Here is a 25918-nt window from a genome sequence, read left to right as displayed (position 1 = left end):
GCTGGAGAAATGTAGCGGCTAGACCTGTATGTCTCACCCTGCACTAAAATAAAATCAAAATAGATCAAAGGTCTGGATATAAAAACAGAAACACTGAATCTACTAGAAGATAAAACAGACAGACGTGAAGACACAGGCATGGGCAAGGGCTAACTGAACAGGACCCCAGGAGCTCACAAATAACATCAAGAATTTACAAATCATTTGAGGTATGATAGAAGAAATAAAAGATACATAGAAATTAGACAAGGAAATTGTAAGTACAACTTGTACTTTTAAGAACTCTGCAACTTTCAGGACCATCCAAAGTTACCCAAGGTGATCTAAGTCAGCATCACTTTGGTTAAATTTAGACTCCTCCCACATCAGACCCGTATCCTACAAAAATCCTCAGGACTCTTCAGGACAGGAAAGTCGTAAATAGGCTTAGATGAGAAAGTAAAGACCAGGAACCATTCTAACCTAACGGAGCATGTTGAGAGACTCCAAGGAGTGTTTTAATGCATCAAAACAACAACAGTCCAGGGGTGCTATCTCTTGGTGAGCCAGTGGCAAAAGGTAAAAAGAGGTATTAGGACCTGGACTTTGGTAAGTCCATTCAAAAGGCTTTTTATTTTCTTCCCCACTTCCTCAACCCCTCGTCCTCTGACATGTAGTTTATCTCCTTTTTCTTCCCTTGTCTCTCTCCCTGTCTATAAGCTTCTGTAGACTTGGGTTTTTCCTTTCCAGCAGTTAGAGACTCCCAAGTCCCTAGAAAACGAGCTCTTGTATACGAAAGCATTAAAGACAAAAGCCATTTGCTCCTCTAACTAGAAATGAGAAGAGGTGTCAAGAGGTCTCCTTTGTGATGTGTGGGAGCCTCATCGTTCTCCATCAGACCGACACACGCTGTTCCTGGGTCGGATGAAACTGAAACGTGCTCTCCAGGAAGACACGGCTGGTATCCAGTTGCCTATGGCCCATCTTGCTGGGGACACGGTGTAGGGGTCCATTTGGAAGAAGAATTTCTGAGACTCTCAAGGCTACTGAAGACTTGAGTGGGAGGAAAGGAGTGCAAATTTCATCCTGCAGCTACGATGAATTAAGGTTTAGTCCAAGATAGTCACCGAACGCATGCAGGATCGCTGGTAGGCAGTGAAATGAGAAAGGGCCTTACCACTCTGAAGGAACGCAGAAATACCCACTTGTCAGTGATGGCTTCTGTAAGGCTCACAATAGCAACAACGCTGTCGAAAATGTTCCAGCCGTGGCGAAAGTAGTGGTAGGGGTCGAGCGCAATGATTTTTAGGCACATTTCTGCGATGAAAATGCCAGTGAAAACCTACAGCAGGACAAAAAGAGAACATGAGCAAAGAAAACTATCTTTCTCGAGAGTAAAACCTTAAGGATATTCTCAGGGAATCAGGCCACAAGGGAATGAAAAGCGCTTTGGCTGCTGATACAATCTCAAGTCCCTGCGCTAGGAACACTGTTGTAACAACAGCGCACTCTGCCTTCCCTGTCCTGGTCCTCTCCACAGTACCCAGGCCAGTGCTACTGTGCACCAAGCTCTCGGATGTCACAACGGCAGAACGGAAAAGGAGCATCACTTTCCATTCTGTTGAAAGTAAGGCAAAATCGGCTTCTTGGTAGTTAAAGGGTTGATGGGACAATGCGGCAGTTCCTCCACTAACCTCCAAAACGTAGAAGCAGTGGAAGGCGAGTAACGGCCCAGGGACTAAGGATAAACACCCTCCATCAAAAAGAATCCAGCAGTTAACCACAGTCTGAAGACACTCTGGTGACATTTTTAGTCTGTTAATCCATTCACTAATTAAGGGAGAGCATACAGTGGGGCTAATTTAGTTTTTTTGACATCTGGGAGACCAATATTTACTCAAGAAAAATATCTTCCATGGGAACAAGACTTAAAGTGAACCATTCTTGAAAATGACAGATGGTGACAGCCAACTCAGTAAAGGGGTCCGTCATCACAATTCTCAGGGCCTTCTTAATGCGCAGCCACTTGGGGCTAACATAGTTCTCTCAGTTTAACTGAACAAAGGTTCATCCAATGAGAAACTTACTATGGAGGCCTGAGTCTGAAGTCCAGGCCCTTCTCAGCCTGAATACTCCGCAGAGTCCCCGCCCCAGGACAGCAGACCTGCCGCAGCTGCCAGGCCTGACTCACCTCCCGGGAGAATACCCCGGAATGTCAGTCACACTGTTTCCTGATAAATGGTGCCATCAGCATCACTGGGGACCATGGTAGGTTTTACTCTGGGTCTTCAGACAGGGTTAACATTTTGCTGATCAACTGAATATTTACTATTTCTACTCAGGCCTACCACGGATGACTGAAGAGACGCTTTTATGTAGTAGACAGGGCCCGTGGAACATAGGGCCCATGGAAAACTTCCGAGATGAACAAGGTTAAAAAAAATTCCTAAATGTCATCTTTTTCTCTCTATGCCACTTACAGAGACCAAAGGCCTAGTTTAGAGTAGATCATTTACAAAATGTTTAGACTCTAGAAGACTTATAATTCAAAGTTTGGGATATGCTTTATACTTTGCAAAGGTTACCCAATTCCCCGTTTTCAGCATTTTCTTAAAATCTTCATCCATTTGATGATGCTCCATAGATAAAAAGATAGTGTTGATTATAATGCAGATGGTGACAGCCAACTCAGTAAAGGGGTCCGCCATCACAATTCTCAGGGCCTTCTTAATGCGCAGCCACTTGGGGCTACAGTTCCATATAAGGTATTTGGATGCCAAGTTTTCCCCACATGCGAGACAAGGCTGCTGTTGCTTTTCTTGTTCTGAAGAAGGAGAATGAGAAGGAGAGGTTGAGGAATTAACTCTAACTTGGCCTGGCTGCTCCTTGGCCGAGTATGTTCTTACTCCCTCTTCTTTCCCCCAGAGGTTCTTGTGATCAATGATCAGTCAAACTGATTTGTGTAGCCAGAAGGAGTTGCCTGCCAATATCAGTATAAAAGACACAGTTTCCCCAGACAACTAGCACTGTTATAGTCAAGTACAGCATCTTTGTACTTTAAACATTGAGGAATTGGGCCACACTGTTAGAGACGCAGATGCAGAAGTCAACACTGTGAGCCCATGAGACAGTGACACACAGGCACGAGCCACGCCTTCGCAAGACAGACCGTGGTGATGACCTAATAGAGAAATGGGGCTCTCCCAGTGCTTGCGGGGAGCAAAGATAGTCAGGCAAGTGTAATTGAATGCGATAAAAGGCATCCCATCAGTTACGTGAGTTCAGGTCATTAAGCAGCTGTACCCCGATTCCTCTGGCACCATTTCAGGGACTTATGCAAACCAAATAAGGTGATAAAACAGGCTCCAAAATGCTATGGGACCCATGTGAACTGAACAACAGGGTAGGGACTTGAACACCAACGCACTAACTTACTATCTGCTATTATTCAGGATCCAGCTTATCTACATAGGTTTTTTGTTGCCCATGCCACATTCCTAACTCTTAACTTCAATAATAACTGCAGCTTCCTGGAAAGTCTAAATTCTTCTCTGGATGATGCTCTGGTCAGGCAGCCCTCTGGTGACTGCCTTGCCTGCTTATGAGGTTCAGTCTGTGCTCTCAGTCAGAAGTCTTACCCCACATCTAGCCAGTTCCCATCCTTATTCAAGGTCCTGCTCAGAGTGGCACTCAGCTCAGGGAGGGTTCACTTCTTCTAGATCACTTTGGTTACATGCTCTAACGAGGCACAGGAAGTCACTCTTAAGGACAGGAGAGTAGGGGTGGCTCCTACGAGGCCTCCTTTGTGGAGGACTTGTGCAGGGCTAGGGCGGGAAATGGAGAACACTGCTACATGCCACACTTTCCCTTGGACTGGGAGGGGAACTTACCCTGCATGGTGATGGTGATGATGCTGACAGCACTCAGTGCCCTCTGCCTTTGGAAAGGGTCTCCGTGGTCATCAAAGATGTCTACTGGAAGATTCTGAGATAGCCGCTTGGTTTGTTCCAGGAGGGGTGGCTGCAAGGGAAGAGATGGTGGCCTTTCTAAACTACCTTGCCTCAGGGCCACGCAACAACGATGCTCACTGCTTTGTATAGGTCAACTCAGTTTACCTTCACAGCATGCCATGTTCAGTTTTCTTACTCCATGTTTTGGAGACCAGGGAAGTGTGGCTTAGCTTTTTCTTATAGATGCACATTTTTAGAGTCCTATCTAGAAAAAAACTTTCTTTTCCTGTGCTTTACTCATTGTCAACAGAGAGCAAACAAAATTTTACAAAAACCAGTGAACAATAGCTCTTGGTACAAAACTCATCCAAATCTAATTTGGAAGCAATGTTTTCAAAGGGCAGATGTGGGAAATGAATTTAAGAAGCTGATTCCTACATAGGAAAGTATGTTTAAGAGCTGCCTATACAGATTCCACAGCAATTCCTAAAAAGAATTGTCAAACTAAATATTACAAAATCTATACACCAAACCTCAAGTACTCTCTCAGATTATAACTGAAAAGGCTTGCTGACACCTACCTTTTCTATAATTCTAAAATCACTGGGAATTAAGGATGGAAATCATCAGCTGTTCAGGAAACTCAGTATCCAGAATAGTTATCTTCCCAAGGTTCTGACCAACCAGAGCCTGAGACCCAGCTATCTTCCCTGGCCTGTACTGCCAACATTTTCCTTTCCTATGACTTGTGTCTTCATAATTAAAACGTATCTTAGCACCCTCTCCCTTAAGGATAAGAATATCTATTGAACCTCCCCACAGCCTTGTTTCTGCGGATCACATTGTCTGCTCGATATCTCCATTGGGATATCCCACAGGCACCTTGGAACCGACACGTCCAAAACTGAACATGTCATTTTCCCACCCCTCAGACATGTCCTTTCTTGTCTCAGTGAATTACTGCCTATCAAGTTACCTACCTAAGCTTAAGTTAGGCCACAGATCAACTCAAATGCTGAATTTCATCTTACATAGATCATACGGTCTGCTCACCTCTCTTTATCTTCACTGTTCTAAGCTCAGTATAAGCCACTGTCACCTCTTTCTTGGGTAACTGCTGCAACCTCTTCTTTGGTTGTCTCTGGTCTTTCCTCCTACAATTTGTGCTTTACAGTGCATCCAGGATTTCAAAATGCACATGGGGCCACCTCATTCTCTTGCTGAAAACCTCTCAGTGCTTCTTAACTTGGTCCTCACCCTCCAAAGGGTGAACTCCTGTGCTTGTTTTTTGAGGTCTTTTGTGGTGCTCTATATTTTACCACAACAGATTTTTGGCACTTTCCTCTAATCTCACCACACACACAAACACACACGCACACGCACACGCACAGGCACACACACCATGCACACACACATGACTATGCAAGTTTTCTAATGGGTCCTGTTCTGCTTGCCTTTGCTTCAAGGCATCTGTACACACTCTTCTCTTCACTGGTAATGCTCCACTCTTTCTTCTGCCTGTTAAGTTTGCCCATTGGAGAACCAGCAGCAGCTCCTGAGATCCGCACCATGTTGGAACTTAGGACACTGGGAAGCCAAGCAAGAACCTCTCTACCCTGGTAAGTGGTGGCGGTGTGGCAGACTGTGGCCCTTCCAGGGGGAAAATCAGCAACAGCTCCTGAGATCTGTGCCATGTTGGAACTTAGGACGTTGTGAAACCAAACAACCAGCCTGCCTCCCTGCTAAGCAGTAGTGAACGTACTGTTGCACGGCCTAGAGTCAAACGTCCCACTTCCCCTACCCCCCTTCTCCCCCCACCCCCCGTTAGTAAATGGGAACCAGAAATTTGAGCGTCTCCTGGGAGGTCAACCATAGCAAATAAGAGGGACTTCCTTCTACCATCTCTTTGAAGGCAAATATTTTTATTACTGTTTTGCTCTATTCTGATTAATGGTACTGCTCTATTCAATATTCTGTTTTGATAAGCTCTATAATGTTCTGTATTTCATCTCATTTTGATATACGGGATTGAAAGAACAACTATTGTGACGATAACAATAGATGTACTATGGTACCTATTACTATTATCCTGGTAACCTGCTGTGAAGTTCTGTACCAGTTTCACTACCCTGTCTCAGTTGGTCCCCGGCCCTTACATGAGGCTTTCTCTGGTAATCCAAAGCCCTCGGCTCTACTTCACAGCAAGCCAGAAATACAGGAAAATTATGGTTCCCCCGTTTCTAGCATTCTATAACCAACAATTGATCAAAGTCGACATGTAAGTCCAGCTCTGGGGGCACACACCTGTAACCCCAGCACTCAAAAGGCTGAGGCAGAAAGGATCTCAGTGAGTCTGTGGCCAACCTGGACTATGTCATGAGACCGTGTCTCAAAAAACCAAACAAACAAACACTGGTGCACACATACTCTTAAAATCCTCACTCCAGAGGATTAAACCTCAACTACCGTCACCGATAACCAACTTGATAATGAATTTCATTGGCTCCTTCGCTCTCACGTATCACCTCTGCCATCTCAGCGCTTCCTGAGATGACTTCCCAAATGATGTCCTTCGCCTCATGTCTTTGGGTCCACTTCCGAGGGAAGTGACACTGCCCTGCTGCTTGTCCAATGTCTCCACAGTGACCATCACAGTCATTCATAGCTGCCTCCTTATTTGTGCATTTCATCATTAGTTACGGACTTGTGGACTAGGAGCCGCGTTTCTCCAGTGCTGGAGAATCATGGATGCCAGTGCTAAGCAGACAGTAAACACTGCATGCCATTTAAATAGATGTTCATGAAAATGGATAATGGAATACACACATCAATGCATGACTGCGTGTGCAAACAGCAAAATGAGTAAATGCACTCTTTCAGTTAGAGCGTCAAGGGACTTCTTCCTCCAGGCAGCATTATGGTACTACTAATTCCCTGGGCAATACTTACATTTTTTGAGGACTCTTCTTCAGAATCTGATCCTGGAGCTTTGTCTTTCTTAGATCCTCTTAAAAAGAAAGATTTTCTTTTAGTTGTACCAAAAAACTTTTTCTTCTTTGGAGAAAAAGATGATGCTTGGAGGGAAGTCAGTGAACTTCGGTCAATTCCCATGGCAACCAGAGCCTTCCAAAGTGGACAAAAGCAATTAATGAACAGATCACACCTTTCCATAAAATACCACAGTTGGTCTAAACCTTAGTGAGCACACCCTCCCTTCTCATGGTAGTAATAAACTACTTAATTTGCTTATCACCTAATTAGAATAAGCTACCTCTCTCATGATTTCTCTGGGAAATAGGTCCTGCCTTTGCACAAAGATTGCCAATGTCAAAGGTAGAGTTCAGTCATACTTCTGTATTACTAATCCTTATCCCTTAGTGTGGGCTTGGAGCTCAACAAATATGATGAGAAATTTCAAGAAGGGAGAAATAATGTACCTATTGTCCCAGAACCCCTCCCATTCCCAAGAAAAGTCCCTGAACAAAACCTCTCCAAATTTCCATCAAAAAAAGCTAAAGCAGAACTTGGATTTACACATACGTAAGTTGAATCCTCTAGTCAGTAATATGGGACATGTTTAGGGGATGCAGGACTCAGGAAGGCAGTGAGCATCAAGACTAACATCCCCTGGTCAAGAGTGGACAACACAGGGATACAGCAAACTGTCAGTCTGCAAATAGCTTACATTTTCAGAAAAGCACCAGGAGAGAAAGTGCAAAGAGCAGCCTCAGGAAGCTCTCAGCCTCAGCTCACAGTGTCTCCAGGAACCCTCGGACCCTGTATGCTGGCCCACTCCTAACGCCACACATCCCTACCTCCTTCTCCTCCTGTATCAGCTTCTGGGCTTCCTGAAACATCTTTTCTTTGGCCTCTGTCTCTGCAGCTACATTCCTGTTCTGCTCCTCATAAGCCATGGTGACGACCGCCAGGGTTAAGTTAATCAAGTAGAAGGAGCCCAAGAAGATGACCACCACAAAAAAGAAGACTGAGAAGGGCCCAGCAGTACGCAAGGTCTGCAAAGGACAGAGCACACTGTTGCATTTGAAGCCTCTTTCACAGTGCAGTGACTGTCACATCAAGCAAGACAATAAACTACGACTGACAATTAGCCTTTGCCCAGCGCTGGACAGCTGAGCTAGGGGGCAATCCCTGGCCACCCAAGAGGTCCTGAGCCCCTGTCTTGCAGTGGGCAGACTCCATCTGTAACTGCATGTGGGAGTCTTTACTTTCTCAACATTGTTTGTAAAATAAGAACGGCAAGAGTGCTGAACTTCAGAGAGGTAATACTTGTAGAAATGTTTTCTTATAGTCTTTTCCCAAAGATCACATCTATAATTTTCTTGCAATTTCTAACAGAATTTCTAGAGCAAAATTTAACAGTACAGTTGTTTAAAAGAACTGATTACAAAAGCTGGAGGTAGAGGGTAGGTTCTTAATAAAGAGGGGAAGGAGAGCGAAAGGAGAAAGGAGAGAGACTATAAAGAGGTGACCTGTTGATAAAGCTTCTCCCAGGAGTCTTGAGTCATAAGCCGGAACATGGCAAGAAAAGACCAACCAAAGTTATCAAAGTTTGTATAATTATTGTCAGGATTAACACCAGTTGGTAAGCATTCAGAATTTGAGGGACACCTAGATGTTGGAAACAAAGGAACAGAGAAAGAATTACAGCCCAGCTTTCCTCTCTGTACCCCCGCCTGCCCGGCCCATGACAGTATTTCAGAGGCCTTGGCCCGCCTGAAAACCCTGGGGAAAGGCAGTGTTCAGAGTGGCCCTCCATCGGAGCCTCCAAGACTTCCGGAGGGGACACTTGCTCAATAAACTTCTATAAGCAAACATTTTGCTGAAAAATTAAGTGCAATGGCACAATAAAGAACAGTTGCACAATGAACACTCAGTCTCTCTCCAGTCCCTCACTTCCTGGAGACAGTGAACTTCGTTTCCTATGAAATCAAACACACACAAACACACAGTTACATGCAGTCCACTCCTGAGCTTTCAACTGTATCTAGCTGAGACTGATGTGAACTTAGAGAGGAGGAGACTCTACAGACCAGCTGGTAAGTGAGGCTGTTTCTTTTTGTGGTTTAGGCAAGGAAAAAAAGACCCAACATGGATTCTGCATGTAGTAACATCAGGCAAGAAACCAAAGCACTGCATGTGGCAGCTGCGGGCCCTCATGAAGGGAAGGTGAACACGCTGTGAGTGTAGTGAGTACTCTCAAGGAAGACTGTTCTAGAGAGCTCAGTGAGTCTTAGATTGGACCAAAGACTCTTGCATCTTGTAAATTCAGTAGTGGTTCTCCAGATGGGTCATACCCATTGCAACTCTCAGCAGCTGCACATCGCCCAGACAACATGCCGCACATCTTGTAAAATGTACTTTATGTCAATTTCAAAAGAATGGCGCTATCTTGTTTATAATTGCTCTCCTTGGACCTAACTCAAGAGTCTTGCACACTATCGGCCCTTGATATCTATTTGATACAGGGTAGTGAATACAATCAGCCTCATCAGATTGCCTTACATAATATGTTAATGCTCAATGAACCTTCACTGAATTGAATTTCTCACCTCAGGGAACACTGATATCTTTGAAGGAGGAAGGGTAAACTGATAGGCCCAGCAGGCTACCAGCTGTTGGGCATGTGTGTGTATGAATCTACATCACACAGCTCTGTTTGCAGTTAGAGGCCAGGGTGGTTACTGGATAAACGAAGACAAGAGATTGCTCAAAGAATTTCACCACGCAAGGTCACCAAACAAGCAACTGGAGACTCAGTGTGCTCTTAGTCATGACATCATTTATCAACTTTGAAAGTTAGATGTCCATTCCACAAAGTTGAACTATCACTGTTTTCACTAGACTTCTTATCAGCTATCAATTCAACATGAGTAAAATGGAACGCTGCTCTGGAAACCTGGAAATAATTTTTATTGAATAATCTAAACTTGTTTAAGCCAGCTGCAGCAGCCTGTGTCTATAATACCCAGTAGGCTGAAGCAGGAGGATCATGAGTTCAAAGCTAGCCTGGGCAGTTTAGCAAGACCTGTCTAAACAAACAAACAAAAACAAACAAACTTGCAGAGATATAGAAATAATCAGTACTGTTTGAGAGCTCTCATCTCTGGCTTTACTATGCATTACATGAAGATCATTTTCCACATTAGAGCAAAAGTTAGACTGAAGTGCATGGCTGGGAGAAAACAGAGCGTAAGTCCCTTACCTGTCGACTTGCCAAGTGCCACACATTTTGGGTCTGAGGGAGTTATCTTCTGTTACAAAGCAAGATTCTGAGAGAAAGAAGAGTCATAAATTCAGATTTTTTAAAAACTTAAAGGGAAAGAGTAGCAATTATGCTTGATTATTCTTGAAAACAGGGACCTGGATCCCCTTCTGAGCATGTCCAACCCATGGCCTGCTGTCATGGTTTATGTCTGTGTCCCCCAGGCCTCATGAGTTTGCATTGTGCATTTGTGATTGGTTCATTGTCTAGTGCTTGGATTGATGGTATCAGTGCTCCACCTACATAGGGGTGGAGCCAGGATGTGATGTAATGGCAGGAGAAGGTGTGTCTTGCTCTTTGCTGGTTCCTGCTTGCTGTTTGCGGATGCCTGCCTGCCTTGGAGCCAACTGAGTGTGGACTGAAACCTCCAAAAACTGTAAGAAATAAACCTTTCCTTTCCCAACTTGAGCTTCAGGTATTTTGTCTCAGCAAGGAGTAAAAAGTAACTAAGACACCTGCCTTCTGGCCTTTGTTTCTTTTAATGTTGTAACAAAAATATTTTTAAAGTAAGTTTTGTTACTTATATATATTATCTATGTTATACATTTTATATGCAGCCTAAGACCATTCCTCTTCATTCAAAAATATAAGGGCAAAAATGGGTCACAGAGGGGCCAGGGGTCTAGCTCAGCGGTGTACGCGCCTGCCTGGCAAGCACGGTCATGAGTTGAAACCCAGTACCAAAAAAAAAAAAAAAAAAAAAAAAAAAAAAAAAAAAAGGGTCATGGGTTGGACATACCTGTAAACTAATCAAAGTTGGTGTCTGCAGAGAAACTGAGGCCTAAACCCTCAGGAAGAGAAATGGAGGGAATGAGAGAGGGAGGGGAAACGGGAGGAGGAGGAATGACATCACCATTCACCTCTGGGGCACAGCCTACATAAGCAGAGGTCACTCCAGGAGGAGCCAGATGCAGGTCCAGTCCAGGACATATGTGGAGAGAGTATAACAGTCCCATGAGGAGACATAAGAGGGTGCGGGGTTGATCATAGTGTGCAGAGGGGGACAGAAAGGAGTCCTGTCACTGCAGAAAATGCTTGAGAAGGGGCCATGGAAGTTGGTGGTTTCCTCTGGCCAAACTGAGCATTCTGGGCACTTCTGCAAACCATGATGAAGAAGCAGGCTAAGATGTGAACGGCAGAGGCTGGGAGCAGACACCGCTCAGGCGAATGTGGCTTCAGGCCTTTTCTTCTCCAGAGAAATCCAAACACAGGGCAATTCTCCAGGAAATGTGACTGCTCACACAAGACCGATGAGTGGGTAAGGCTCTCCCTTGCTCTCAGACCCAGACATGCAGGTGGTATGTGTGGGGATAACTGAAAGTGACCATGCACAAAACAAGGAATGGCATATTTACCATTTGTCTCATGAGTCCTGTTACAGCCTTCCTTGACACATTTCTGGCTCAGAACGCCCTGGAAAAGCTGCTGACCTACCAGGGCGAAGATGCAGAGGCAGAAGAGGGTGAGGACCATCACGTCAACAAGCTTCTTCACGGAGCGCAGTAAGGCCCCCACGATGACCTTCAGACCTGAGGAGAAGAACAGGTGTGGGGAGAGCAGCCCTGCCGGGCCCAGCCCAGGAACGGCCAGGGCAAGGAGCCACAGAGATTGTCAGACTTCAGGCTGGAGCTGGGAACCAGCTTGGCCTAAGGGTCTCACCTTAGAGGCTGTGCGTCATCAGAGCAGTAAGACCCTCTGTTCTATGCCTTCACTGTTGCCAATCCTGCTCAAGGCCTCTCTGAAGAGCAAGTGAGGAGACTGAGAAGAACCATGTCAGGTGGACATGGGCATCACTTGATGACAGTTGTGAAGGCATCCCACAGTTGAGGGTCACAGCAGGATCACAGAATGACGTAGGCCTGTAGTCAGCATTCTGTAGTCCCTACCTACTATTGAGGTATATGAGGTACCACAAAACATTCCCCCAGTAAAGCTTTGTCTGTGCAAGACTGTGTGCGTTTGCAACATCTCCACCATCTCCATGCCGAAGGTCCCATCACCCGAGTCGGAATGACTCTAAGTGACACAATTTCAATTGATTCATATAGATCACAAATGGGAAACCTGAAGGCAGGGAGGTGAGAGTACAAGGCATATCCAGTGGAGGCCAAGATCACAGCTGGGAAAGCTCCTGCGGAGTGATCTCAAGTGGGGAGAGGGGCCTTGATGCCACACCGGGGCCTCGCTTCACCTGCCGGAGGGGCTGGCCTCAGCCAAGCCAGCTTTTAATCTGTAACAAGAGGTCTGAGTCTTCTCCAATGCAGATGTAGACAAAATATAGTTGTTATTTTGGAATAATTTTCATGGTGTCTCACTCACAGAAGGCTATACCTCTACCTTCACCCCAAAAAGCAAGGATCTTACTGTGTCCGTGGACCCAAAAGGAAACCATTCGTCTTAGGAGGAGGGACAAATCCCACATGAAGGTCCTCTGGCTGCCAGTTTCTTCATCATTGTGGCGTTGCCTTCAGGAATCTCTACCCCCTCAAAAAAAATAACCCCTCTGCCCATTTCTAGAGAATTTAAACTGCTTAGAGTGCAGGTTTTGGGGAGGTATGATGTATCCCAAGTCTATGTAATCAGTAGAACCAAATAGTTTCCACATGCGTACATAGTTGGCCAAAGCTACTGGAAGAATAAAGGGAAGGTGAGAAAGGGAAAGGACTTCAGAGACAGGAGATTTTTAAATAAAATGGGATTTTTTCCAAATAAGAGAGAAAAAAGGGGAAAGAGGAGGTTATGCCAAACTAATATCAGGCTTTAATAAACCAGGATTTGTACTCACAAACCCGCCCTTGGCTTCATCCTAATTCCCAAGGGGTAAAGCACCTGTGCCCCTGGCTTCCGGGGGACATCTGTGATCTCCTTCCCACTTCACTGGTGGCTCTTGCTCAGTGCCTGGGCTGGTTCCTCCTCCCTTCCCCTTCCTGTAGTGCTGCAGTGCTTGGAGCTCAGTCCGTGGACTCCATCTGTGCTCCCTCCCTTGGTGATTTGATCGGATTTCATAGCTTCACGTATCATCTATAGGCCCAAGATATCTATCTCTAGCTCAGGCTGTCCTAGATATTCTCAACTCATTGATTCTTCTACCTGAATGTCCCAGAGTCATCCTATGCATAACATGTTCAAAACCAGCGCCTAATCAGACTCAGAACTGGTCCTCTCACAGCCTTCCCGCTCTCAGTCAACAACCCCATCTATAAAGACACTCGAGCCGAAAACCCTGATGTCATCCTGGACTCTTCTCCTTTAGCACCCCATAAATAACATGGGTCAATCGTTATTTGTACATTCAAATGTACAGACTCTGACTACTGCCCATCCACTCTGTGACTATCAGCTGACGGACTGCACCACCATCCCTTGCTTGGATTGCGGTCTCTTAAGTCTCTTTGGGTGCTGAGAAGCAGTTCTGGGAGCAGATGTATAAGGGATCTGTTGGAGAAAATGCCTGTCATAGGTGGTAGGGAGCAGGAGTTGGCAGGAAGGAGCTTCAGACTTTCATGCAGCTTGACATCGACGGAAAAGGAGAAGAGAGCAAGCGAGATGGGATAGGAAGCAACAACGGAGCTGTGAGAGCCTCAGCCAGGGTACCAGGATCCCTGAGCCAGAGCTGCCCACCAGAGGAGTCCCCGGTCCTCCAGGAACAGGCGAGCACTAGCAACTGGGCCGTGTAGGGAAGGCAGGACTTTGGCATGAGATGAATGCAGAGGGTGACCCCGAGGGTGACAGCGGCGACCACCCATTATCTGTGCCCCCTGAGGCAGTGCAGAAGAGCACTTCCATGGCCTCCCTCCAGGCTGCCTGCTCTGTGGGCTTCCTCACATTCCATTCTCACATTTGTCCGGAGGGAAGCTTTCTGGATCCCCATGTCTCCGGTCTCCCCTCATTTCCGTGATTCCCCTCCTCACTCCTCCGGCCCCATCTACAACCTCACGCTCGCTCAATCTCTGCACTATTTCCCATCATTAGAACACGCTTTCCCATACACCTGCTCATGTGTCATCACCTTCAAACCTCTGCTACTTCTCACCTCAGTGACCCTGACCCTGACCACTCTGTCTAAAACCACAGCCTGCTTCCCTACCCCACTGCAACTTCCTACAGCTTTCACACGGTCTGCGTTTCTTTTGCTTTTTCCCGGCATATGGAAGGTCCTAGTATGCTAAGATCTACTCCCTTATTTATGTCGCTATCCCCCTGTCCGACCTTACAGCAGACACTCTAGGAGGGTAGCAGTCTTTTCATCCCATAGATAAATCCAAACAGCTAACACAGTGCTTGGACATATCAGGTGCTCAATAATTATTGGCTGGACAATCAAATAAATGGGTAAAGCAGGGGCTATTTGGCTTTTGGTTTACACGATGATATTTTTAAAAAGTTAAGTGTAAAAGAGCATTCCCTCCACATGACAGCCAGTGTTAAAAGTTAGATTGACTTACCGGAAACTACTGAAATTGCTTTCAGAGCTCTAAATACTCGAAAGGTACGCAGAGACAATAGTTTGATTTGGGAACCTGGAACTAAATCTGCAATCCTACAAGACAGAACAAAAAGAAAGGCTTGAGTTAGTCGTGTTGCTGACTTCCTGTTTCCACAACAGCCAGAGCAGGTGCAGCCTGGTGCCTGTGCCTGTGCCTGCCAAGGTGAAGCACGCAGCCCCACCTTGCTCTCAGAACCTGGCAACATCACATTCATTGCTAGGGACCATGGACATATATATGGATGCAAGTGAGAATTCCTTGAAATTGTCCATGAAGCTGTGCCTACATCCATAAATAATGGAAACCCTTACATTCACTGGTTGCCAATTTCCAGACCTAGTACACTTTGCTAAGGTCTCACATCTAGAGCTGACATGAACCCAGGTGGTCTGGCTCTCAAATCCACACTCTCACACCATCTTTCAATGAGTAAGACCATGTAAATGTGAAACTTCAAACATAAAATGCTGAAATTGTAGCACCAACATGTAAGACCTTTTGTGAATATTAAGTAGGTGAATACTGTATGTGCAAAGTACCAAACATGATTCCTGGCACACATACGTTGTAAGTTAATTATTAGTGTGCTGGTAATGAGTCGTTACTTTTTTTTTTTTAGTTTTTCCTTCATTTCATCATTTAAGTGTCAAATCAGTGTCCTATCCTATAAGAAGAACATCAACTTCCACTTAATACCACACACAGTTAACTCAAAAGAGGCATGAATGCAAACACAAAAACCAAAACCATAAAACATTTGGGAAGCTCTGTGTACTCAAAGTAGTTGAAGATTTTTTTTTTAAGTCCTTAGTTCTTCCCGCAGGCTCTGACAGCCTTCTCCACGCACAGCGTCTATCCTGGTACTCCCTGTGTCACATCGTGACGGTCAGCATCACATTCCCCTCTGTGCTGTGAGTTTCATGAGGCTGAGAGCTCTTGCTTGTTTTCTTCTTTTCTTTCAAGCCCTGTGTCCAGCACAGAGCACAGACACGGTGTTGATGGGGGAATGACTAAAGAAATGAGACAGTGAGCGCTGGACACAAATAGATTTGTGCCTGGAGGCCTCTGGCAACACAGTGCTGTCCAGGGCCAGTCAGCAAGACACTCAGAGCTCTAGGCATTATTATGTCACCTCAGCCACTCATGTACATCCAAAGGGGGTGACGGAAGCAGAGGGACTTCTTTCCCACCACAGGTCTCTCCAATAAAAATCTTTAACATTCTTACGCGGTTCCAATGACAATGGAGTCGAGCCAGTTCCATGGATCTCGAAGGAAAGAAAATTCATCCAGGATAAAGCCTCTTGCACATATTTTTATCAGAGCTTCCAGAATATAAATTGCAGTGAAGGTATATCTACAAGACAAACCATTCAGGACAAGAAGGAACATGATAAGTGGTGAGAAAAGCGAAGATCCCCCTGCCTCATCTGGCCGTGATATTTTACTACATTTCAGTGTGATATTTAACATTATGGTCTTCAACAATCAGAGCTGAGCAAGGTGAGCTCCTCGAGTAAATTCTGCTATTTTGAATCTCCAAGAAACAGGACAATCGATAAAGCTATAAAGAAAACATTTGCAAATAAAACTTTTCAGTGCCACGTTCTTAAAAATGGTTCCTGACAACACAGGGCCAGAGACAGGGAGGGGTAGTTTGTCATCACCACTCTAGAGCTGTCACTCTGATGTGCAGAAGTAGGTAACAGTGAGGGGACAATGAAGAGATCAAATAACGGAGGAAAAACTGGGTCTTTCCATATTCTATATTCATGCATTGGAAGATTAAATATTTTTACATTGTCATACTACCCAAAGTGATCTGAAGATTCAGTGCACTCTTCATCAAAACTCCAATGGCATTGTTTTCAGAAATATAAAAATCTGATCTATGATTCATATGGAATTTCAAAAAACCCTGAATAGCCAAAGTAATCTTTAAAAAGCAGATCAAAGTTGAAAGCCTCACACTTCTGAAAATTTTGTCACAAGGTCAACACTGAAACTAAGCATTGAATTTGTGACCAGAATTGTAGAAGGAATTAAGTTTGTGAAGTACTACTGTATTATAAAGATGCAGCAATCAAAACAGTGTGACACTGACACAAATCCAGACATATGGATCAATGGAATAGAACAGATAGCAAAGAAATAAACTTTAACAAATATGGTCCAATGATTTTCAGTAAGTGTGCCAAGACTACTCAGTGGAATAAAGAAGAGTCAATGAATAATAAACAGTGTTGGAAGATCCAGAGATCCACATGAAAAGAATTAAGTTAGACCTTTGTTTATATCATATTCAAAATTAACTAAGTATACATTCAACACCTAAATGTAAAATGGGAAAAAATAAAACTCATGTAAGAAAATATTTCCAAATAATGTAGCTGGCCACATGCTATTATCAAGAATACATAAAGAATTCCTACAACTCAAACAAACAAACAAATAACCTAGAAAACGATGGCCCCAGAGCCTGGCTCCTCTCATTGCAGCTACCAGGATCTAGGTGATAAACAGTGTGGAAAGGCACAGAGACAGCGAAACATCAACCACATGGCAGGGCCTCCAGCTGGGCGCCAGGATGCACAGGCAGGACTGGCGGCGTGAAACTGTCAGAAGCAGCAGTTAACAACTAGAGCCAACAGGTGGGACCCGCACACAGCGTGGGAAGGAGCCAGGACTCAGTAACTCAATGTGTTTTCTCTTCTTTGTCTTCTCTTTCTTTCTTTCTTTTTTTTTTTTTTTGTTCTTCTTTCTTTTTTCCCCTTATCTTTCTTTCTTTTTTATCTATTTTCTAAACAGCTGGGGAGAACTCCAGCCCCAAACCAGAAAACAAATTCAGATAATCGCTCGAATACTCCTTTATTTTTTCTTTTCTAACCCCTTCTCTAGTTTGCCAAACCTTGAATAACCACGCTTAGTTCTCCAGCCTTAAGTCTCCTTTTTTCCAGTAATCTTTGTTTTACATGCTGTCCTCCCTAAATTTCCACATCACAGGGTAAAACCACTCTACGAAGGGGAAACACTTTGCATACAAACCGCTCATTTATACTCGGTTTTACTCTATAACTGAGAGCTGTTCCAATGTCTAAAGCATGAATCAACAGTGTTTCATCTTATAAACTGTGCTTCATGCTTTTGTTATTGCCAACTTTACATCTTAGCTAAGATGTCATATCTGTTGTAATCAGTTACTTGTCCTCCTACAACAACACTGGGAAGCTCTATAGTAATAACCTTACCACTGCCCTGCAGGTTGCAGGTTGCAGCTAGTGATAATGAAGGACAGATCTCTTGAAAATACCAAAAGATCAGGAAGTAACAATTGAACAGGTAAAGGACTGGGGACTCAGGCAGAAAGATACCAACATCCAACTCTTGATTAATTGGGAAGGTAAGATCTTGGGACAGACACAAACCAAGAATTTCCTAAACAAAGAAGACATTCCTGAAGAACAGACTTTTCCTAGACAGGCCCCGATACCAGTGATATAGCTACCTACTACAAAAACTCACAAGAATCATTACAGAAAACAAAATAAAATTTTTTTTGAAATATAAAATAATATGAAAAACCAAAATGCAATCTCAGACCTCTAGCCCATTCAGAATAAGTCCAGGAGACATTAACATACAAGAAATTGGAAGAAACAACTTTGAAATATCTGAAATGATAGCAACTGAAGTAAACAAACAAATCCATGAGGCTATAGAGGAAATCAGGTCAGAAAAACTTTTCAGGTTAAAAAAAAAAAGAAATGCCAACATTATAAAGGAATTGCTCAGCAAATCTAGAGTATAGTTAGATTTTAAAAAGATGATGATAGAAAGGGGATGGAAACTGAATTTTCAATATAGGAAAGAAATATAATGCATGAACTGATTCAAACAGAGATCTGGGAAATAAAAAATTCCACTGAAAGCTGGAAAAACTGCTTAAATGAAACTGAAGACAGACATCCAGGCCTTGGAGACAGGTTGCAGCTAGTGATAATGAAGGACAGATCTCTTGAAAATACCAAAAGGTCAGGAAGTAACAATTGAACAGGTAAAAGATAAGACAAATAAAAATAAGGACAATTGATATCAATGAAAAAGCAGGAGCCAATACAAATGACATTTTTTTTGTAATTGGTACCGGGGATCAAACTCATGACCAGACATTTGTAAGGCAGGTGCTTATTCCGAAGAGCTAAATCCCCAGCCCACAAATGACATTTAAAAACATTTTGTGGAAGTAATAGCAGACAATTTCCCAAACATCAGAAAAGAAACTAATGTACAAATAAGTGATACACATAGAACTCCAATTAACCATAATCAAAATAAATCTACACCAAGAAGTTTAATAATCAAGATCCCAGAAATTCAGCACAATTATAAATTGTCAGAGAAAAGAAACAGATCACCTACAAACGAAAGCACATCAGATTCATGACAGACTTCTCAATGCAAACTCTCAAATCAAGATGAACTTGGAGTGAAACATTTCAAGTCCTGAAAGAAAACAACTTCCAACCCAGATTGATCTACCCTGCAAAACTATCTTCCAAAATTAATGGAGAAATAAAATACTTCTGTGACAAGTAACAACTGAAGAAATTTATCACCACCAAACCAGTGTTGTAAAGGGTACTGACAGTTATTCTAGACAAAAAAAAGATGAACACAATTCTAAGAACAGCAACAGAAACAAACCACCAAACAGGGCATGCAATTCAACAGAGAGGTTAGGGTCCAACAGCAGGAAAATAACATGACAGATCTAGTGAAAACATTCCTAAAATTCATTTGGAAACAGAAGACACCCAGAATAGCAAAAGCAGTCCTGGGCAACAAAGGTAAGGCAGGTAGCCTCACAATCCCTGATTTGAAATTATACAAAGCTGTGATAAAATCACCATGGTCCCAGCAAACACACACACACACATACACACTTGCAGATCTTTGAAACAGATTAGAAGATGGAGACACAACTGCAAACAAACTCAGCCATCTTATCTTTGACAAATGGACTAAGCACGTTCACTAGAAGAAAGAGAGCCTCTTTTTCATAAATGGTGCTGAAAACACTGGCTTTCCATATGCCAAACACTAAAACTAGACCCATGCCTATCACCATGCACTTAACCAAAGTCAAAATGGATCAAAGATGTAAATGTTGAAGCAGAAACACTAAATCCAAAGTAGACAAAGTAAGTAGAAATTTGAAAGACAGGTATAGGTGGAGATTTCATGAACAAAAACCAAATTGCACAGAAAGCACAGCACAGAATCAACAACAGGAATCTCCTCTATTTAAAAAGGTTTTGCATATCAAAAGAAATTACCAACCGAATGAAAAGAAAATCCCAAGATTGGAAAAAAATTTTAGCCAGCTGTCCCTCAGACAAAGGACTTCTGTCTAGAACATATAACGAATCAAAAAACATCAGGCCCCCTGAAGTCAAAGGTCCAATTCAAACATAAACATCTGAAATAAATACACACTTCTCAGATGAAAGAATAGGAACGGCAAATAAAAATGTAAAAAATATTCAACATCACTGATCATTTGAGAAATGCAAATTAAAACAACACTGAGATTCCACTTCATCTGAGAAAGAGTGGCTATCATTAAGAAATCAACCAATAACAAATACTGGCGGGACTGGGGGGGAAAAGGAACACTTCTTCACTGCTGGTGGGAGGGTAGACTGATATAACCACTGTGGAAATCAGTATGAAGATTCCTCAAAAAACCTGATTAGAGGCCTCACTAGATCCATCCCTGTTCTAGGTATTTTTGCAGAAGAATTTTTAAAAATACTACAATGGTATATGTTCACCCATGTTTATAGCAGCACAATTTGTAATATCTAAATTTTGGAAACAACCCAAATGTCCATCAACTGAGGAATGGACAAAAAAGATGTAGTATATTTTGTACTACTCAGCTATAAAGAAAAATAAACTCAAGTCTTTTATAGATAAATTGTTGCAACTAGAGATGACACTCATAAGCCAAGTAAATCAGACATACATGGGTAAAGGTATTATCTCCCAATTGTAAGAAACTGAAAAAGTAAATAAGAATCAAAATCTACAATTGATATTGTGAAAGGAAAAGCAACTGTTCAAAAGGAATAAACAATTGGGATGGGAAAAGAACAAAAGAAGGAAAGGAAAGAAAAGAAAACAAATACTAAGATAATTATACTATTGATTTCTTTTAGTTCATTGAAAAGAATGATTTGTGCTTATACTGTTTGATCAATTTTACATGCTTATATCTTATAATCTGAGCAACTACTTTGAAGATAACAGCACACAATATATTAATCATTGTTAATTTCCTATTATCTTGATGTGATATCCATATCATTGTTTTTATTTTTTCTCTTTAAAACAAAAAATGTGGCCAAAGGACTTTAGTAGGCATTTCTCTAAAAGTTGTATACAAATACTCAATAGGCATATGACAAGATACTTAACATCATTCACAGAAAAGCAAATTTAAAAGAACAGTGAGATATTGCTTCATACCCATGAGGATGACTACTATCTAAAAAATCAAATAGAAACAACAAAAAATAACAAATGTTGGTAAGGATGTGAGATGGGGTATCACTGTGTACTGCTGATGGATTGGAAAACAGTATAGAGATTCCTTTAAAAGGTTAAAAATTGATTTTTCATGACTCAGAAACCCCAATACTGAGAAGTTAACTCTAATGCATAAGAATTAAAGATTCTGAAAATGCTTTTGAACTCCCTACTCCCACCCCAATATTGATGAGGTGCTACAGCCTTGAAGAAGGTTTGCAGATGATGAGTTTTAGAATTGCCAGAAAAGCTGAAAATTTAGGGAAAAAGCACCGGAAGAAACCAAGAGAAAGCTAAACAAAAGGGCCCCAAATAATGATATAATACATGAAAAATATGAAAGAAAAATTAGCAAGCAAGAATTTATAGTTAATGCAACTACCCCTCAAAAATGAATACAAGATAAAGGCCCTTTCAAATAGAATTTAACCACAGGATGTATTACACAAAGTTGTTCAGGCTCAAACAAAATCACAGCAGAACTGGATATACAGGGAAGTATGTCTTTAAAAGACATATACCTAGTTAAAGCATATAAACCGTATTGTTGGTCTGTTATGTATATTAATATGAATACATGACAAAATAGCAAATAACTAGGGACAACAGGGCAGCTATTTTGAACGCAATTGGATGTGTTATGGTAATCATGGTTAGTTTCCTATTATCTTGAAGTCCTATAATGCTTTCATTCGATTAATTGGTTTTACTCTGTTTTGTTTTGTTTGATTTTATTATGTGTGATGACATGAACAGCTATTTTGGACATTATTGAGACATTATATTGAGGTAAAGACCATCTATTCCAATTTTCTGTAAAGTTCTTATCATGAATAAATGTTGGACCTTATCGAAGGCTTTTTCTGCAGCTATAGAAATGATCATGTGATTCTTATTTTTGGCTTTATTGATATGGTGGATTACATTTATTGATTTGCATATGTTGAACCATCCTTGCATTCCTGGGATGAATCCCACTTGGTCATGGTGTATAATCTTCTTGATGATTTGCTGCATCCTATTTGCCAATATTTTATTGAGGATTTTTGCATCTGTGTTCATTAGAGAGATCGGTCTATAGTTCTCTTTTTTAGTTGAGACATTATTGCTGATTTACTATAATTTTGTTTTTGAAGTCCTATCATGTTTTTATTTTTTTGTTTTGATTGGTTCTATTCTGCTTTTTATTTATCTGTTTTATTTAATTTTATTATGTGTGATACTATGGACAACTTCTTTGAAGAAAATGAGATATAGCAACCAATGTTCATTTCCTTTTATCTGGTTTTGAAGTCCTGTGACGCTTTCATTCTTTTGACTGGTTTTATACTATTTTGTTATGTTTGATACTATTGTGTATGAAAGTATGGTCAACTATTCTGAAGAAAACAAGAGACATTATGGCAGCCACTGGTGCTATCTTGTTGTCTTGTTGTGAAGTCCTGTGTTACTTACATTGTTCTGTCCTGATTTGCTTTTGTTCTGTTTTGTTTCATTCTCTTTAAAATAAAAAAAATTTAAGAAGAGCTATGCTACAAATACAAAGACATAAACAGGCTCAAAGTAAAAGAACTGAAAAAATATATACCAGGCAAACGAATATAAAAAAGGTGAGGTACCTGTACTAACACAGATAAAACAAAGAGCAAAATGAGCACTACTAGGAATGAAGATGACATTTTATAATGACAAAAGAATGAACATATCATGACAATATACTTATCACAAATATATGTGAGGCTAAAATAGTGCTTCCAAATAAAACAGGCAAAATTTGACAGAAAGAGAAAGAAATAGACAAACTCACAGCCATAGATGGAGATTTCAAGCTTCTCTTTCAATAATTCTTGAAAGCACTAGGTACAAAAATCAGTAAATATATAAACAACAACTACTCACTACAGAAACCTAAATAACCATGCATGGAATATTATATCAAACCGCTGAAGCATGCTTCTCAAGTACATATGTAATTTGTTTTGGTAGACTAAAAACTCTCCTGATTTTAAAAGATTGAAATCTAGAAGGGCATATTCTCTGACTATAAACAAATTAAACTGCAAATCAATAATAATGAGACAAAGAAAATGACACTTAAAATACAACTTGGAAGATGGAAGAAATATCAGCAAACTATTCATCCAACAAGAGATTAATATCCAGGTTATATAAGAAACTGAAAACAGCAAAAAATAATAATCTGATTTTAAAATTGGCTAATGACCTGTAGAGACATTTCTCAAAAGAGAACACACAAATGGACAACAAGAATATACATTCTAAACCTCAGTAATCACCAGTAAACACCTCACCAGGTTGGAATGGCTATCACTGACAACATAAAAAATACTGTGATCCCAGTAGTCTGGGAGACTGAGACAGGAGGATTGCAAGTTCAGGCCCAGCCTAAACAACTTAGCTTCTGGTTCATAGTAAAAATAAATAAATAAAAAAACTAGAAGCGTAGCTTCATGTGAAAGCCCTGAGTTCGATATCCAGTACCTCCACCCCCCCAAAAAAAAACGATAAAAAAAAATACAATAAACCCCACAAAGGGTATGGAGAAAGAGGGACTCACATGCTATTGATGGAAAACTGAATTAGTACAACCATTATGGAAGACAGTATAGAGGTTCCTCAAAAATCTAAAAACAACTACCTTATGATTCAGCAATTCTACTATTCGGTGTATATCAAAGACGATACAATAATTATTTGAAAAGCTACTTGTGCCCCGTATTTACTGCAGCAATATTCATGATTGCTAAAACATAAAAATCAACCTCAATGCTCATCAGTGGGTATGTGGATATAGGAAATATGGAATGCAAAATAAAGTATTATTCAGCCATGAAAGGAATGAAATCCTGTCATTTTTTAGCAATCTGTACAGAGCTGGAGGGTGTTAAGAAGAATAAGACAAAATGGCAATACAAATACCGCAAGTTCTTACTCATTGGAGAAAACCAAATAATTAATCTCAAAAAATGGAGTTGAATAGAGGTAACTAGAGACTGGACAGGGCAGAGGGAAAGAAAATGGAATGAAATTAAATAAGAGGCACCAAATGCTTCCTCAGAGAGGAAGACTTAGTTCTGGTTTTCTGTAACACTAAAACAGTCTGTGATATACTTCAAAATGAGTACAAGAGCACAAAATTTACCACTACATAAAAATGGTTAACATCTGAGGAGACAGAAATGCTTGTTGCCATGACTTGATTTTCACGTATTATACATATATATCAAATTATCAAAATGTAGTCCATAAAGGGTACAAATGTAATTGTAAAAGTGATTGGGGGTTGGCTCTCCGTGAGGAGTCAAGATGCAGGAAGCACTTTACACTTCCTGCTGGAAAACATTCATTCATCAATAAGAAAACTCCAGGAATCAGACACACAGCAACCATACTTCAGGATCTCTACCGGCACCCTGCCAGTGGTTGGATGGAAGGCAGCCACAAGAGACAGTATTAGAAAAAGAGAAAACAGTCAGAATTCCCCTAAGCAGTTCAAGTAGCAGTGAGCTCAGGCTCTGGAAGCATCTTGGTTACTTTTCTCTAGTTGCTAGGACAAAACACCCAACACCCAAAATGAAGGAAGGAAAGGTTTATTGAGCTCACTGCTTTTGGAGGTTTCAGTCCACAATCCGCTGGCTCCAAGGCAGAGTGGTGTGGCCCTGGGGCACCACTTCAAGGCAGCAGCCAGAGCAAAAGATAAAAAACAAGCCTCTTCTCCTCCCTTACATTGTACACAGGCCACCCCCAACTCCAGGGTTGGGCATAGCACTCAAAAAATCTCTGTGCCCTCCTCTTGCTCGGGATGAGGATATTTACAAAGTAAAGGTCCTGGCTCCTTGTTGAGTCTCTGGGTTAAACTTCTAAACTTCTCAAGTTGACACAATGTATCAACCATAACAGGAGGGCAGATGGTCAGCAGCACTGTTCTCTTGGGTAAAGAGCCACGCCTGTATGTGTGGTCTTCTCAGGCAGTTGGGTCGGAAAGCCCTAGGACCCAGTGTGACAGAGATTCTAAAATTTTAAAAATAACTAGCAGCTTGATATCACTTGTGACAAGATATGCTCATCTTGTCTACCATGCAGGTAGACTACAAACCCAGGCATCCTTGACTGTGTCCAGCTGCTTCTCATAGATAGCCTGACCCAAGTCAACCTGACCATGTGCAGCTGCAATGTCTGTGTTGTCCCAACTAAAAATATATCCTGTTTTTCTCAAGTTTCAAAGACTTTCCACTCAGCAACAGACAATGACTAATCCAACCCAATGAAAACCCACCATGCTTTCAAACTTCTGTATTTACTGCTGAAAAACCTACATAACCCAAACCCAAAACTGACTTGGAGCTAGTCATTTGGAACTGGTTCCCACCACCCTGCTGGCATAATAAACAGTTACTTTCCAACTCCTTGGTGTGGAGCATCTTCTTTTCAGTCCAGTGCCATTCTACAACACCAGCACCACAGATTGCTTGGTTCCCCTTGCTGCCCTCACTCAGCACAGAAGTCAGTAATCAGTTTACTTTCCTGCCCACCAGGGAAACACTTCTGCTTAGACATTTGCTGCACACCTAGGTGCATGTCTGGAAGCAGAGGATCTAGCACTGCAGA

At 41.9% G+C, this 25918-nt stretch overlaps 1 protein-coding gene across 18 annotated transcripts in view; it reads right to left on the bottom strand.

Annotated features, from left to right (window-relative positions):
- Scn11a (sodium voltage-gated channel alpha subunit 11) overlaps positions 1-25918 on the bottom strand; it is a 209677-nt gene that overhangs the window by 59744 nt on the left and 124015 nt on the right. For 17 of the 18 annotated variants that reach the window (XM_063225143.1, XM_063225138.1, XM_063225142.1 and 14 more), the window contains 10 exons: positions 15927-16055; positions 14658-14752; positions 11568-11741; positions 10153-10219; positions 8420-8558; positions 7745-7942; positions 6879-7052; positions 3870-3999; positions 2565-2803; positions 1157-1321 (listed from right to left, as the gene is read on the bottom strand). In XM_063225143.1, coding sequence (XP_063081213.1) covers positions 1157-1321; positions 2565-2803; positions 3870-3999; positions 6879-7052; positions 7745-7942; positions 8420-8558; positions 10153-10219; positions 11568-11741; positions 14658-14752; positions 15927-16055 — 1510 coding nt within the window. The other variant, XM_063225156.1, reaches the window with a different exon arrangement.

The sequence above is a fragment of the Cavia porcellus genome, unplaced genomic scaffold (genome assembly GCF_034190915.1).
Source record: "Cavia porcellus strain 051 isolate PalLab524CR breed Dunkin Hartley unplaced genomic scaffold, mCavPor4.1 scaffold_15, whole genome shotgun sequence".
Lineage (NCBI taxonomy): Eukaryota > Metazoa > Chordata > Mammalia > Rodentia > Caviidae > Cavia > Cavia porcellus.
Note: the sequence above shows the minus strand (reverse complement) of the source record. Positions and strands in the feature narration are given on the sequence as shown.